The sequence below is a fragment of the Gobio gobio genome (assembly GCF_949357685.1).
Source record: "Gobio gobio genome assembly, chromosome: 8".
Lineage (NCBI taxonomy): Eukaryota > Metazoa > Chordata > Actinopteri > Cypriniformes > Gobionidae > Gobio > Gobio gobio.
The window spans coordinates 41,918,641-41,932,771 of record NC_137114.1 but is presented as its reverse complement, the minus strand read 5'-3'; the positions used below and the strand labels follow the sequence as shown (position 1 = coordinate 41,932,771).

At 35.8% G+C, this 14,131-nt stretch overlaps 1 protein-coding gene across 1 annotated transcript in view; it reads left to right on the top strand.

Moving 5' to 3' along the window:
• Positions 1-14,131, top strand: part of arhgap32a (Rho GTPase activating protein 32a) — a 55,526-nt gene that overhangs the window by 8,042 nt on the left and 33,353 nt on the right. Inside the window, exons 2-5 of the mRNA XM_079823846.1 lie at positions 2,450-2,567; positions 10,952-11,039; positions 11,141-11,235; positions 11,343-11,427. Coding sequence (XP_079679972.1) covers positions 2,479-2,567; positions 10,952-11,039; positions 11,141-11,235; positions 11,343-11,427 — 357 coding nt within the window. The 5' untranslated portion in view covers positions 2,450-2,478. The remainder of the gene's footprint in view (positions 1-2,449; positions 2,568-10,951; positions 11,040-11,140; positions 11,236-11,342; positions 11,428-14,131) is intronic.

Genomic DNA, 14,131 nt, shown 5'->3' with positions numbered 1-14,131 from the left:
GTCACCTAAATAGTTTTTAGTTTTAGTCTAGTTTTAATCGACTAAATCTACAGTAGATTTAGTCTCCTAAAATCTAATGAGTTTAGTTAAATTGTAATACATTAATCATTTAAGCATTACATAACCGACTGTCACTTGAACTGACATTTTGACATCATTTTGTTTTTGACATCAAAAATACACGAAATAGAGCTCAATTCACTTTTTTGAATGTTTTTTAAAAACATCTATATCGTTTTTATAACTTTGTATTTCTGTTTTAGTTAGTAGGCCATATCAGGTTAAGCTAAAGCTTCGAATAAGTGTTTTTTTATTTTATTTCAGTTAACATTTATTTAATTTCAAGTAATTACTTTTTTTTTTATGGTTTTAGTTAACTATTATAACCCTGATACTTTATTGAATATGTGTCAAATACTGGTCTTTCCTCCTGACTATGAATTAAATGGGAATGAAATTAAATACAGTTTATTGTGTAACCAAAAACGAATATATAATGCGTGACTTTTAATAACAAACAAGCTCGAAATACACATTGACTCTTATTTTGAAATGTCTGCGCCTTACGTTATAATTCTCAGTTAATATCAGACATAAACAAATATGGGAAATATATTGACTTTTAAAGTCTAACATCACAAATTCAAGTCAATTAGACTATTACTCATTTTGAATCATATAGCACACACACACACACACACATACATACATACATACATACATTTTATATGTGTGTGTGTGTGTGTGTGTGTAATATGTTTTTGTATAGGTGCTATAGGCCTATAAGCTATGTTACAAAGTTTTAGGTAACATTTTTAAACTGTTTTTTATTCATTAATAATAACACAAGGACAAAAAAAAGATATAACTCAATAGAGAAAAATAAAATACAGTTGATTCAAAACGAGTAATAGTCTAATTGACTTGAATTTCAATTTCAATAGTCAATATATTTCCCATATTTGTATATGTCTGATATTAACTGAGAATTATATATATAAAAAAATAAAAATAAAACAAAAAAATAACTACGTGCTTGTTAGTAAAAAGGTTGTGAACTAGTGTTCAATACGAATGACTCAAACGTCAAAACCGAAAGACTCGTAAGAACTAATCTTTTCTGTTTCCGCTACTGACAGCATAGACTCTATGGGACTGACAGGAAGAATGAAAGACTCAAACCCGAACTCGAGACTTGAAAGATGAACTAATCATTTTTTCCAGTACAGATTCAGCGTAATGCGTATGCGCGGTCAACACAAAATGAACGAATCACTCTCTGAGACAACTCGGTAGTTCCGAGTCATATTAAAGATTCGTTCAAAATGAACGAATCGTTCATGAACAACACATCACTAGTTTTTAATAGTTACATTCCACCTAAAATATTGTTTAGACTCAATGACCAATCGTTGTATGTTAGTAGTTATATAGCTCTATTTTGCATGTCAAAACGGGGCAAACTAATAGAGAGATTTGTCCACTAGGTGGCGCTTCAGGATAACATTCATCTTAGGAGGAGATGCTTCCTCAGGTTACCTTCGATGTCAAAAGCATTTTAATAGTTGGACAAAAACATATTTTCAATGAACTGTTATATTTGCGCTCTTTTCTAATTCCTGGATGAAATGATTTTTAAATGTCCAACACCGGAACGCATTTTTATCACTTGCCATGGTGAACTCTGACAGGTTGTAGCCTAAGGTAATGTGGATTGATGTTATTGGCAGATGCTGCAAATTCAAACGAGAACCAATCAAAAGCATCAGAATAGCATCGCTTTACTAAATGCCTTTAAATAGCAGGAGACGTCGTGCACATCAAAAACAGGCAAAGTAACAAATGAATATTATTCAAAATATATCCTAGCTTTTCACAGAAAATATTCAGATTTAAGTGATAACATTTAAATAACTGTATTTAACTGTAATTTACAATTTTGTTTCTCAGTAACTAATGGATTACAGTTACATTTATTTTTAAACTAAATTATGTAACTCCGTTACATCCCTTACGAAAGGAAAATATATTTACCAATATATTACTTGAAATATATTATAATATATTGTTAATATATTGATGGTACATATATAAATATATGTAATATATTGCAGTATATTGCAACATATACAAATGATTGCCGCTTTCAATATATTGCAATATATTGGAAAATATGAATATTAAATCCCATATATGGGAATATATCGCCTTATGTATTACATTATATTTTCCAATATACTGCAATATATTTTGGTTTTTCGTAAGGGATGTAACTAGTTACTCCCCAACACTGGCGATGAATATAGCTTTTGATGCTGGTATGGCAGTAAAAAGTAAGTCAATAAATCCACCATGCACATGCATAACACACATGTGCATGCCACAGGCCTTCATCCTTGCCAAGGTTGGAGGTTTATCTTAAAGTCCGGTCTCCTCCCTCCCCTCACAGACGGGCAGCTGTTGCAGTGACTCAGTATCATGGAGGCGTGCAGTGGGACTGCAGCAGCGACACACGGCAGAGCTCCAAGACCTCTGAGAGACGCATGCAGTCATGATCCCTGTGAAGGGTGAGTATCAGCATGCATGCTTCTCTTCTCAATGTGCTTTGGAAGCTGCTCGATTATGGTTAGTTGTGCCTTATAGCATGTCTGCGTGTGTGTGTGTGTGTGTGTGTCTCTCTTGCAAGGTTAGATGAGGCATTTTCTTCACAATTGGCTGAATCACTGCATAATCAGGTGCAGTGCATGTACTGGTTTTTGCACACATGGGCATTTTATGTGCCATGTGACTGGTCACCTTATTCTGTTTCTGAGACAGCATTTTTCAGCAGCACCGCATGCAGCAGATGTGAATTTGTCCCCCGAGGAGTAAATTATAGTGGTGATTTGTGTGCAACTGGTGCCCTACAGAGATGATAGCAAGGACAGTCATCAATGAACGTTTGTTCCTCCCCGAGCACCAGGCATGGTTTCATGTAATAGTCAATGACGCTTTCTTTATACTAACTATTACTTTATTTATAATATCATGTAATAAAGTCTGATTAAAACATTACATTCTTGAAAGAAAAAACGTAACATTATGTAGTAGTTAATCTTTATTGAAATGAACAAACCTGCTTATTAATATTCAAATGTATCACACTAGATCAAAATCATGTGATGCAACTAACTTGCAGAAAAATACATAAAACAGGAAACTACATAGAAACATTCATAAAAGTCAAAACATCTAAATGTTTTAAATTTAAATAAATAATAATGATTAAAATGTGGACAATACATGTATTAAATTAATTTTAACTTAATGGTTTCACCGCATCATGTGTTTTCTCAAATGACAACAGTCATAATTAATTATTGCAATTATAATTTTGAGCAAAATATTCATGATTAAGTTAGCCATTATTGGGCAGCATGGCTAAATATGACTTTGTCTAAAATGTCAACAGTTTTCCTTGACTAAAATGACACTAAAATGCCCAGACTTTTAGTCAACTAAAACTTGACTAACAAAAAACAGGTTAAGGTTGACTAAATATGATAATAACTAACAAAGATATTTGACACCGGAACTAAGACACAAAAAAACAAATTAGCTGACTAAATTATCACTATCATGGACATTCTCATAATTCATAATACATTCACTGCTAAAAAAAGGTCTTGTTTTAAAAATATCTAAAAGTTCTTGAATCTTTGCACTTTATTTTAAAAGGTTAGTTCATCCAAAAATGAAAATTAGCCCATGATTTACTCCCCCTCAAGCCATCCTAGGTGTAAATGACTTTCTTCTTTCAGACGAATACAATCAGAGTTATATTATATTAACCCTCTGGTGCTCTTCGGTCATTTCTGATCGGAAAATGTTCTGTTTTGAAATTTAAAAAATCACAGCTTCATCGGAATGATATGAAAATTGGTGACTTTTCTTGCAGTAGGTATTTAAACACACAAAGAAATTGGGGTCATGTTTCGAGTATGCTAATTGGTCGTAAAAAAAAAAAAGTAGCGTTCATTGTCTTCGGTCATAAATGACCGACCATAGGAAATGAATGGGAAATCGGCAAAAACACAAAAATTCACAGAATATTTGTGTGTACAATCTATAAATCGGCCACAATGCTGAAAAAAAGTACACGGCAGTAAAGGGGTGACACTCTAAAACATCAAGAGTGTGATATTGACACATCCACACACGCACACTTATACACACACACACACACACACACACCTATGAAAAACTGAGCCTATGAACCACATTTTTAATTTTTTGAAATCACAGCTTCATCGGAAAAATATGAAACTTGGTGACTTTTCTAGCATTAGGTATGTAAACACAAAAAAAAATTGAGGGCATGATTCAAGCATGCTAAGTGGTCGTAAAATATTACTCCTACTTGTGCTCTTTGGTCAAAAACGACCCCCATAGAAAATGAATGGGAAATCTGCAAAAACACAAAAATTCACATAATTTGTGTGTGTACAATCTACAAATCGGCCACAATGCTGGAAAAAAAGTACACAGCAGTAAAGGGGTGACACTCTAAAACATCAAGAGTGTGATATTGACACATCCACTCATATATACACACACACACACACACACACACACACACACACACACACACACACACACACACACACACACACACCTATGAAAAACTGAACCTATGAACCACATTTGGAATTTTTTTAAATCACAGCTTCATCAGAATGATATGAAACTTGGTGACTTTTCTAGCATTAGGTATGTAAACACACAAAAAATTGAGGGCATGATTCGAGCATGCTAAGTGGTCGTAAAAAAAATACTCCCACTTGTGCTCTTCGGTCAAAAATGACACCATAGGAAATGAATGGGAAATCTGCAAAAACGCAAATTCACAGAAAAAAAAATCTATATTTCTAACAACAACTAAAAAATCTAAAACTTTATAATAAATAGTCTTTGAGATTTTTAAAAAATGTATATTCAAATCCATCAAAAAAAAAAAAATTATTAAATGTGTTCAAAACAGAACTAGGGAATTCTCAAGCCTCTCCATAGAGACCTCTAGTGATTACACCCATGGTTGATTTCTTAAATAATTCCAAAAGAGGGCGCTAATCTGCCTTCAAAAAATGATTTTGAAGGCCTAGTCTCTATTTTAACCTGAAATACTGCAATAATTCATTTTTATTTAATTTTTTATCATTTTCAATGGCAAAAAGAGACCATAATTATTGCATAAATATAAAAAAATACCATCAAATCATCTCAAAATACAAAATTTAAAAGAAAAAATATTATTGAAGAAAAATACATTGCATTGATTTTACTGGGGTGGAGGAAGTTTCATTTTTAGGTGTCCGGTCACTTATAACCAGGAAGACAACCAATGCAACCCCTAAACGAAGAGCACCAGAGGGTTAAAAAAGTCCAGGCTCTTCCAAGCTTTATAATGGCAGTGAATTGTTGTTTCATTTTTGAACTCCATAAAAGTGCATCTTTTCAACTTCTCCACACGGCTCCGGGGGCTTAATAAAGGCCTTCTGAAGCGAAGTGATGCGTTTGTGTAAGAAAAATATCCATATTTAAAACTTTATAGACTAAAATAACTAGCTTCCGGCGGAAAGCTGTACACTTTTCGACTTACAGCAAAAGAGTATCACCCTGACGTGATGTATAGAAGCATCGCAAGCTTTGACGCATCTCGTGGATAGGGCTGGGCAACAAACTCAAGCCCCTCCTCTCTTATATCGAAATCCTCTGGCATTTCTCTTTAAAAATTCATGACCAGTGTTTTGTTTTGCTCTATCCTCTGCGCTTCTGCGTTCGTCAATATGCGTCAAAGGGTCAATGCCAAGGGTTACTCTTTCGCCGTAAATCGATGCGTACAGTGAACCGCCGGAAGTTAGTTATTTTAGTCTATGAAGTTTAAAATATGGATATTTTTCTTACACAAACGTGCTACTTCCCTTCAGAAGGCCTTTATTAAAGCTACACTGTAACTTTTTTAGTTTATTCCTAGCTAAAAACACTTAGTTATTTCAAAAATATATGTGCTCATTAATGTATATTTACTTCTTTCAAGTAATAAAGTATTCTCGTAAGTTTATAATATGCCATTGAAAATACATACGGGTGGGGTTCGAATGCGGGTCGCCATGTTGCCCCTCCATCTTGAAAGTACATTAGCCAAAGAGGGACATGCCCGTAAATTCAAGCTTCGCCTTTCGCGTTTTAACACTCGATGGCACCGTGTCGAATGTGGACGAGGTCGAACTGGAAGCCATGTTAATCTTGGACTAAATCGGCCACCGTAGGAGTTAAAACGAAATCGGAATTGAGAGGAACAGAAACTAATATTCACTGGATGGTCATATACCTTTTCACCGCTGTCCGCTAGATGGGGAAATTATCACACAGTGTAGCTTTAACCCCCCCGGAGCCATGTGGAGCAGTTTCATGATGGATAGATGCACTTTTATGAACTTCAAAAACGAGGCAACAATTCACTGCCATTATAAAGCTTGGAAGAGCCCGGACTTTATTAATATAACTCAGATTTTATTCGTCTGAAAGAAGAAAGTCATATACACCTAGGATGACTGGAGGGTGAGTAAGTCATGGGCTAATTTTCATATTTGACTGAACTATCCCTTTTACATTGTACTTACTCAAATAATTACTGAGTAATATTATTGAACTATATGAACTATTATAGGGTTAGGGTTTGGTTTTGGGTTTAGTTACTTGTAATTTAATTATGCATAACTCACTGTTTTTACAATAGTAATTACATGTAGTAACGTGTAACTACGTCACCTTAAAATAAAGTGTTCTTGAGAAGCAAAATTACATATATTAAATAAAATAATTAAAATGAAGTGAGTTTCGGCTTAAAACTTAGATATTTGTATTGGAAAAGATGAGAAAATAATATTTTTTGCAGTGTTGACTCGTAATTTATTATTTGAAACTCACTATCCTGCCGTTATGTTGCACCTGTGACTTTAAAATGGCTGTAAACTTTTGCCTCTTTCTTTCATGAAGGGGCTCAGGCATTTTTATCATTCAATCTCACGATGGTCTAATCTGGAGGAGGAAGGGGGAGTGTGGGATGTTCTGGAACAAAATCACTGACTCCGTCTTTTGTCTACTGAATGAATCGCCTAAACTCCAGCCTTTTATTCCCATTCTAAAGGCTTTCCCAATCCTTAAAGCTGTTCCAGCTCACCTTTCCTTACCCCTGGAGTGCATCATATTTCAAGCCCTGTTCTTTGTTACTTAGGGTGGATTCATTTGTGACTGACTGACTGACTGATTGAAGCGATATCCTTGTGAGTCGCAAAACATACAATAGTGTCATTTTTACCACCGCCGATCTGATCTTCTATAATGTCTCCTTGTTTCGACCCTCTTGGCCATGTTCTCAGCTGCAGGGTGAACTGGGTAATGCTCTGGAGATGATCTGAAATGGGTGGATCATTTCATGAAGTGTAGATGTGAAATTAATCAAACTTTTGAGTATAATTCATCATGATTGGATTATAAACTGTTATTCTCTCACATAATAGGTTTTTGCGTAATCTGATTGATCGCTAGAGTGGTTTAACTGCTACACACCCCAAACAAGGACATTTATATAAGGTCCCCATTTTCAAATCTGATTTTGTAATTTTCCGATACCTAAGATCCTTATGGACACATTGAAAGCACATTAGGATCGGCATGTGTTTGTTTAGCAGCTTTACTCTTGTGTTATTGACACAGCTTGGCCTTGGTCAGATTGTAGCTCGTTGTTTGGTTATTTCCTCACCCGGAGGTCATGAGTTCAGTGTAATGAGTGGTGCCTCTCAACTTTGTTAGTTTATTGCTTGCATGTCCTGATTGATTAGGCAGCCAAACTGTGAAGAAAGGATTTGAGTCAGAAGGAACATATCCAACGAGTGGACTGTGCACATGTTTGGGACTTGTATAGTTGTGGTCAGAATTATTGGCACCGCTGGTAAATATGATCAAACATGGCTGTAAAAATAAATCTGCATTTTTGATCTTTCATTCAAAAAAATCGCATAAATCTAACTTTTCATTGAAGTAAAAAAATGAAAAGTGGGGGGAAAATCTCATTATGAAATGTTTTTTCTCTAGTTCACGTTGGCCACAATTATTGGCACCGAATTATTGCAACCTCCTTTTGCCAAGATAACAGCTCTGGGTTTTCTCCTATAATGCCTGATGAGTTAAGAGACCAGAGATCCGAGGCCATTCCTTCATACAGAATCTCTCCAGATCCTTCAGATTCCCAGCTCTTCTCTTCAGTTCACCCCACTCATTTTCTATAGGGTTCAGGTCAGGGGACTGGCAGAAGCTTCATTTTGTGCTCAGTAACACATTTTTGTGTTGATTTTGATGTCATTGTCCTGATAGAAGATCCAACCACGGCCCATTATAAGATTTTCCAGTAGAAGATTTTTTGTATCTGTTGGTATTTGCTAGAATCCGTGATACCATGTATCTGAACAAGATGTTCAGGACCTCCAACAAAAAATAGACCCACAACATTAAAGATCTAGCGGTACATTTAACCGTGGGCATGGGGTACTTTTGATCCCTGTTTGCACCAAACTCATCTGGTGTGTTTTCTGCCAAAAACCTCTTTTTTTGTTTTTGTTTCATCTGACCACAGAACCAGCTCCCTTTTGAAGTTCCAGTCGTGTCTGACAACTGAATATACTGGAGTTTGTTTTTGGATGAGTGAGGAGGATTTTTCTTGAAACTCTCGCAAACAACTTGTGTGTTTTTTTTAATTTATTTTATTTTTTTAGGCTTTCTGACCCCGAGACTCAACTAATCTCTGCAATTCTCCATCTGTGGTCCTTGGAGAGTCTTTGTCCACTCAAACTCTCCTCCTCGCCGTGCGTTAGGACGATAGACACACGTCCTCTTCCAGGAAGATTCATAACATCTTCAGTTGATTGAAACTTCTTCTGATCCGATTGCCCTGATAATGGAAATGGGGATTTTCAATGCTTTAGCTGTTTTCTTACAGCCACTTTTTATTTTGGGAAGCTCAACAATCTTTTGCTGCACATCAGAACTATATTCTGTGGTTTTACTCATTGTGATGAATGATTACGGGATTTTGGCCTTTGTTTCCTCATACTCCTGTGAAAAAATAAGTCATCTGGACAATTTCATGTTCCTAGTCACCCTGGTGTGCTAAAATGTAAATATTAATGGCAATATAAAAAAATTCTAGGAGTTCAAATATTTGTGGCCAATGTGTTTTGGAAACATTTTTAAAACATTTATTTCATAATGTGATTTATGACACCCCCCCCCCCCCCCCCCATCTAGTGAAAGGTTAGATTTTTGCAAATGTTTTTCATGAAAGATCAAGAGGATAAACAATGCAGATTTATTTTTACAGCCATCTTTGATCATATTTACCATGGGGGCCAAAGAATCTGACCTGAACTGTAGGAGCCGTTGGCTTGTGGGGACCTGGGTTTACGTCTACATAAAGTGCCCCTGTTATTCAAATATTACCTATTATGTAGTGTGTAATATAGCGGTTTGTAAAAGTGCACGATGAATAGAGTTTTTGTCTCCCCAAAAGAAAAAAGTGGTTCTGACCTACCTGAAATGAGTCCTCAGTAATTCCAGTCTCACTTCCTCATACAAATTTGCATAACTCCAGCCTATGGTCTTCATTGGCTATTTTGACCCGTGCTCAAACACTGTAGTTGTAGCTGAGGCCTGGAAGAGTTTGGTTTATGTTGCCGACATGTTGAGAAGATGCCGTTTTCACCGCTGCCAAAGCAAATCCACTTTGATGCACTTCCAAAGGATGAGGATTCTGATTGATGCGGTAAAACCGACAGCATCGGTACTGTTCGTATCACTGTGTATCAAGTGCTGAGGAAGCCTCCGGAGCAGAAATTCAGATATGGTAATGGCCGCTTCGTTTCCGACACGCGCAGTAAGCAGTAGACCAATCACAGCAGACTGGGCCATCTGACCAATCAGAGTAGAGCAGGCTCTCAGAAAGGAGGGGTTTAGAGAGACTGACTCTTTGAATTGGCCGTTTTCAGACTCTGAGAAATGAGGTGATGTGCAATGTATAATATAAGAAAATTTATGTTGTTCCTTCCATCGAATATTAAATGTTCTTTTGAAAAGCATCTTAGTAAAAAACATTTTAATATTTAGTAAGGTAAGGTTGTTAAGTTGAGGTATTGGGGATTAAGGGATGTAGAATATGGTGATGCAGAATAAGGCATTAATATATGCTTTATAAGTAGTAATAAACAGCCAATATCCAAGTAAAATACATGCTAATAAGCAAGTAGTTAATAGTATGAACTGGACCCTAAACTAAAGTGTTACCATATAGTCAATATGCTTTGAGTTATATTCCAATTCTTCTTAAGTCATACGATAGCTTTTTGTGCTGTGACATGTTGTTGTGCCAATTTAAGCCTGGGATACACTAATGACTTCGTTCGTTCCCATAATACACTATGCGATTTTCTGCTAAATCTGCAGAATGCTATGACTTTGTGCAAATCGGTGGAAAAGTTGTTACAGTATTCCAGCATGTAAGTTTTGGTCTGTTCCTCATTCAACGCTCTTGTGTGGATTCAGAAGACCTGGAATATAGTGTACTAGCCATATGGATGGTTTTTAAGGAGCTTTTTGGAGTTGACAACCTCTGATCACTAAATGATTTCATGCATTGGAAAAGGGCCGCATGAGCATTTTACAAAACATATTTTATGTTCTACAGAAGATCAATACAAATTTGTCGTTTTGGGGTGAACTAGTCCTTTAAGACAATCCTAGTTCAGGAATTGCATGGGTGTTATTGCTTTGTGCCGAGTGATGCTATGCAGAGGTATGTATGTATGTCGTAGCATAAGCTTATTTCAACATACCCCTCTCTGATTCTCTTTTCTTTAAGGCCCCACCCAGAGGAGGATGAGGGGGAGGAAGATAGGAGCTTGCAGCCAGCAGAGACTGCAGGCTGGGAGGACGCCATTGCTGTTATGGTGCGTCTGTGTACTGGATTTCTGTATGTCACGCTTGAAGCGTTTAGAGTGCTGTGTAATCTTTTGTTTGTGTGTGTGTGTGTGTGTGTTTGTATATGCAGGCTCGAGGAGCGACGATGGTCCATGAACTGCCTGCAGAGTCTTCTCTGCGCTCATGTGTCAGTACGGCCAGCATGAAGGTCAAGCACGTCAAAAAGTAGGTGTTTATATGTTAAAAGAGAAGGTTTCAATAGAATTAATCTTCTGTTTTGTCACCTTCAGACCTACAGAGGAGAATACTGATGAGCTCTTTTTGTTTTGCAGACTGTCCCTCACCAAAGGCCATTTTCCCAGGCTGGCAGAATGTGCCCACTTCCACTATGAGAATGTCGACTTTGGCTCTGTGCAGGTGAGGGTTTTCTGGTAAATGCAGTCCTGCTGAAGGCCATGATCACTCATGGTTGACGGGAATGTGTTAATTAGGCTTTTGGCTGTGGTCAGATTATCCATCATGATGAAATCAGGGCTGAGGTTTAAGTTACAAGCATTCCACATTGGTCTCTGTCTGGTTATTTGTTAAAAGATCTTCAGACAAGGGAAAACATCTTGGCTAGCTGTTTCTATCTCAAGTTTATTGTTCCTCCCCAAATTTTTATATGTATACAGTCATCGTGTGTCCATTTCCTCAGATAATGGCAATATCTGTAAACCGATAACTCTCATGTAACTTTTCTTATCAATTATCAATATATGTGCTCTTATTATTTTTGTGGAAAATCATGATACATTTTTCAGGATTCTTTGTTGAATAGAAAGTAAATAAAATCAAAAGTAAAGTAATTGAAATTAATAATATACATACACATAGTATATATATATATGCATGCATGCATACATACATACATACATACATACATACATACATACATACATACATGCATGCATGCATACATACATACATACATACATACATACATACATACATACATACATACATACATACATACATACATACATACATACATACATACATACATACATACACATATATATACATATACATACTATTTGTATGTATATTAATTTCAATTAATTTATTTTTTACAAAAAAGTTATTTTATCTACTTATATTATTATTTAATAAGAATATTTATTAATATTATTGTTAATTTCTTTTAAAAAAGCCATTCTGATCCCAGATTTTTGAATGGAAATGGCCATATTCTACACTTTATATATGGGTCAAAGATATGACGTACATATTTTTGTCCAAGTGCATTATTTCCTTTTAAAATAATTTGATAAATTCATGCCATGTATCACTTTATTCTTTAGAACCTATTTAGATTTAATTCATTTTCAGTACATTCAAATAATAAATATTATTTTATGTTTTGATATCTTAAACCCCCAAAATGTCAGGTGGTGCAACAATCCACACAAATGAAAATTTTTAATAATACGAAATTCAAATTTAAATACTATGGCATAATTGTATGTTTGAAACCTTTAGCATAAATATCAGTAGTTTTAAAGCTATTGATAATTGAAAAACTTGTCCAGGAATTTGTAGATTTTCATAAATCAGGGTGGCACAAATGCAAAAATGGGTCTTTTATTATGAATTGACAAGGTAATAACAGTAAGCATGATAATGTAGCATCCAGAGGACCCTGACTGACCCGTGACAGAGAGAAAAGGTTTGCAGGTCTCTAATGCTGATACAAATAGCTAATTTAAGGTATGGGTGTTGGTACACTTTCCATGTCAGGTGGTACAACCAATGTAAAACTAGGAAAAAATGCTATTTTATCATAAACTTCTTTATTGTATTTAAAAAAGTCAAAAAATGAATTTAGACACTGAAATGTTATTTAACAATTGAAACTTGTTTTAAAGCATTGTTCCTGACTCAAAAATATGAATTGCATTATTTTAAGTTCTTATGCAAATGTTCTGTTATGATTGTGCAAACTGGCTGACTTGCACTTTATCAGAACAGGCCAGGATCCTGCATATGTAAATGCGGTCGGTCATATGTTAATATCTTCATAGTCATCGTAACCATGATGATTAATGACATTAATAGCTGTGGTGGAGATTTGCATTAGTTTTATGCAGATATACTTTAACGAATGAGCAAAGTCCCTTTAAGGCAAGGCAGTTCACTTGGCAGCCATTTTGGTTACACCGTCAAGCAACTAAAACCTTTTTTTTTTCAAATCCCACTAAAAAAACAAAACAATTCTAGCCTAGTCCAGTTATTTGCATTCTCAAGTAAACAAACTTAATCAGAAAAGGCACTTTTAACTGATAGATGTGATTTCCGTTCCATATGTATTTGAATTTTCAGTCTGCTCCCGGTCTTCTCTCCATACTGTCTCTGAACATCAAACTAGTCCAACATATCAGGCCCAAAACATGTTTTTGTCTAGCCAGATTTTTGCTATGCTTATGGGTTCCAGCAGAGAGCAGCAGATATCGTTTCCAGTAAATTCCACCGAGCCCCTCCTCAGTCTTTTTTTACTGTATGTACAGTATACTGCTCTGAGAGCTGAGGGTGTTGGTTTGGATGCATCATGGACAAGGTACGGTGTCATAGCTGACGTGACAGGAAGTTTGCCTTCACGTCTCACAGCTCTGTGCTCTGCGCCTCCATCATCTTGTGTGTTGCAGCTCTCAAGGTCACACAGACTCCTGTTCTATTAGATCACATTCAATCGCTTGAGTACGTCACACTGACACACAGTGGCCGGGGGCTGGAGGAGTCCAGACTCATGCATGACTGCATGTACCAGAAAACGGATACTCTACTCCAAACTTGGCAGTTAAATAAGAAATGTGATGTTTCAGAAGGAATGTTGTGTATTACTGCGTATCTTTTGTTGCTTTCAAAGCTCATTGGCACATTTTAGCAGTTTAACGATGCAATTTTTTTGTCTTTCCGGTGTAAACTTTCTAGATTAGATTACCTTTTCTGTGCTAAGGACAACTGAACAAAACTAAAAGATCATAATAAATGAGCTGAAGGAGAGGAATTTTACACGTAAAAAAAGGATTGTTTTTTGCCTCTTTTTTTTAGAAAAATATTTAATTATCTTTAAGATAAGATA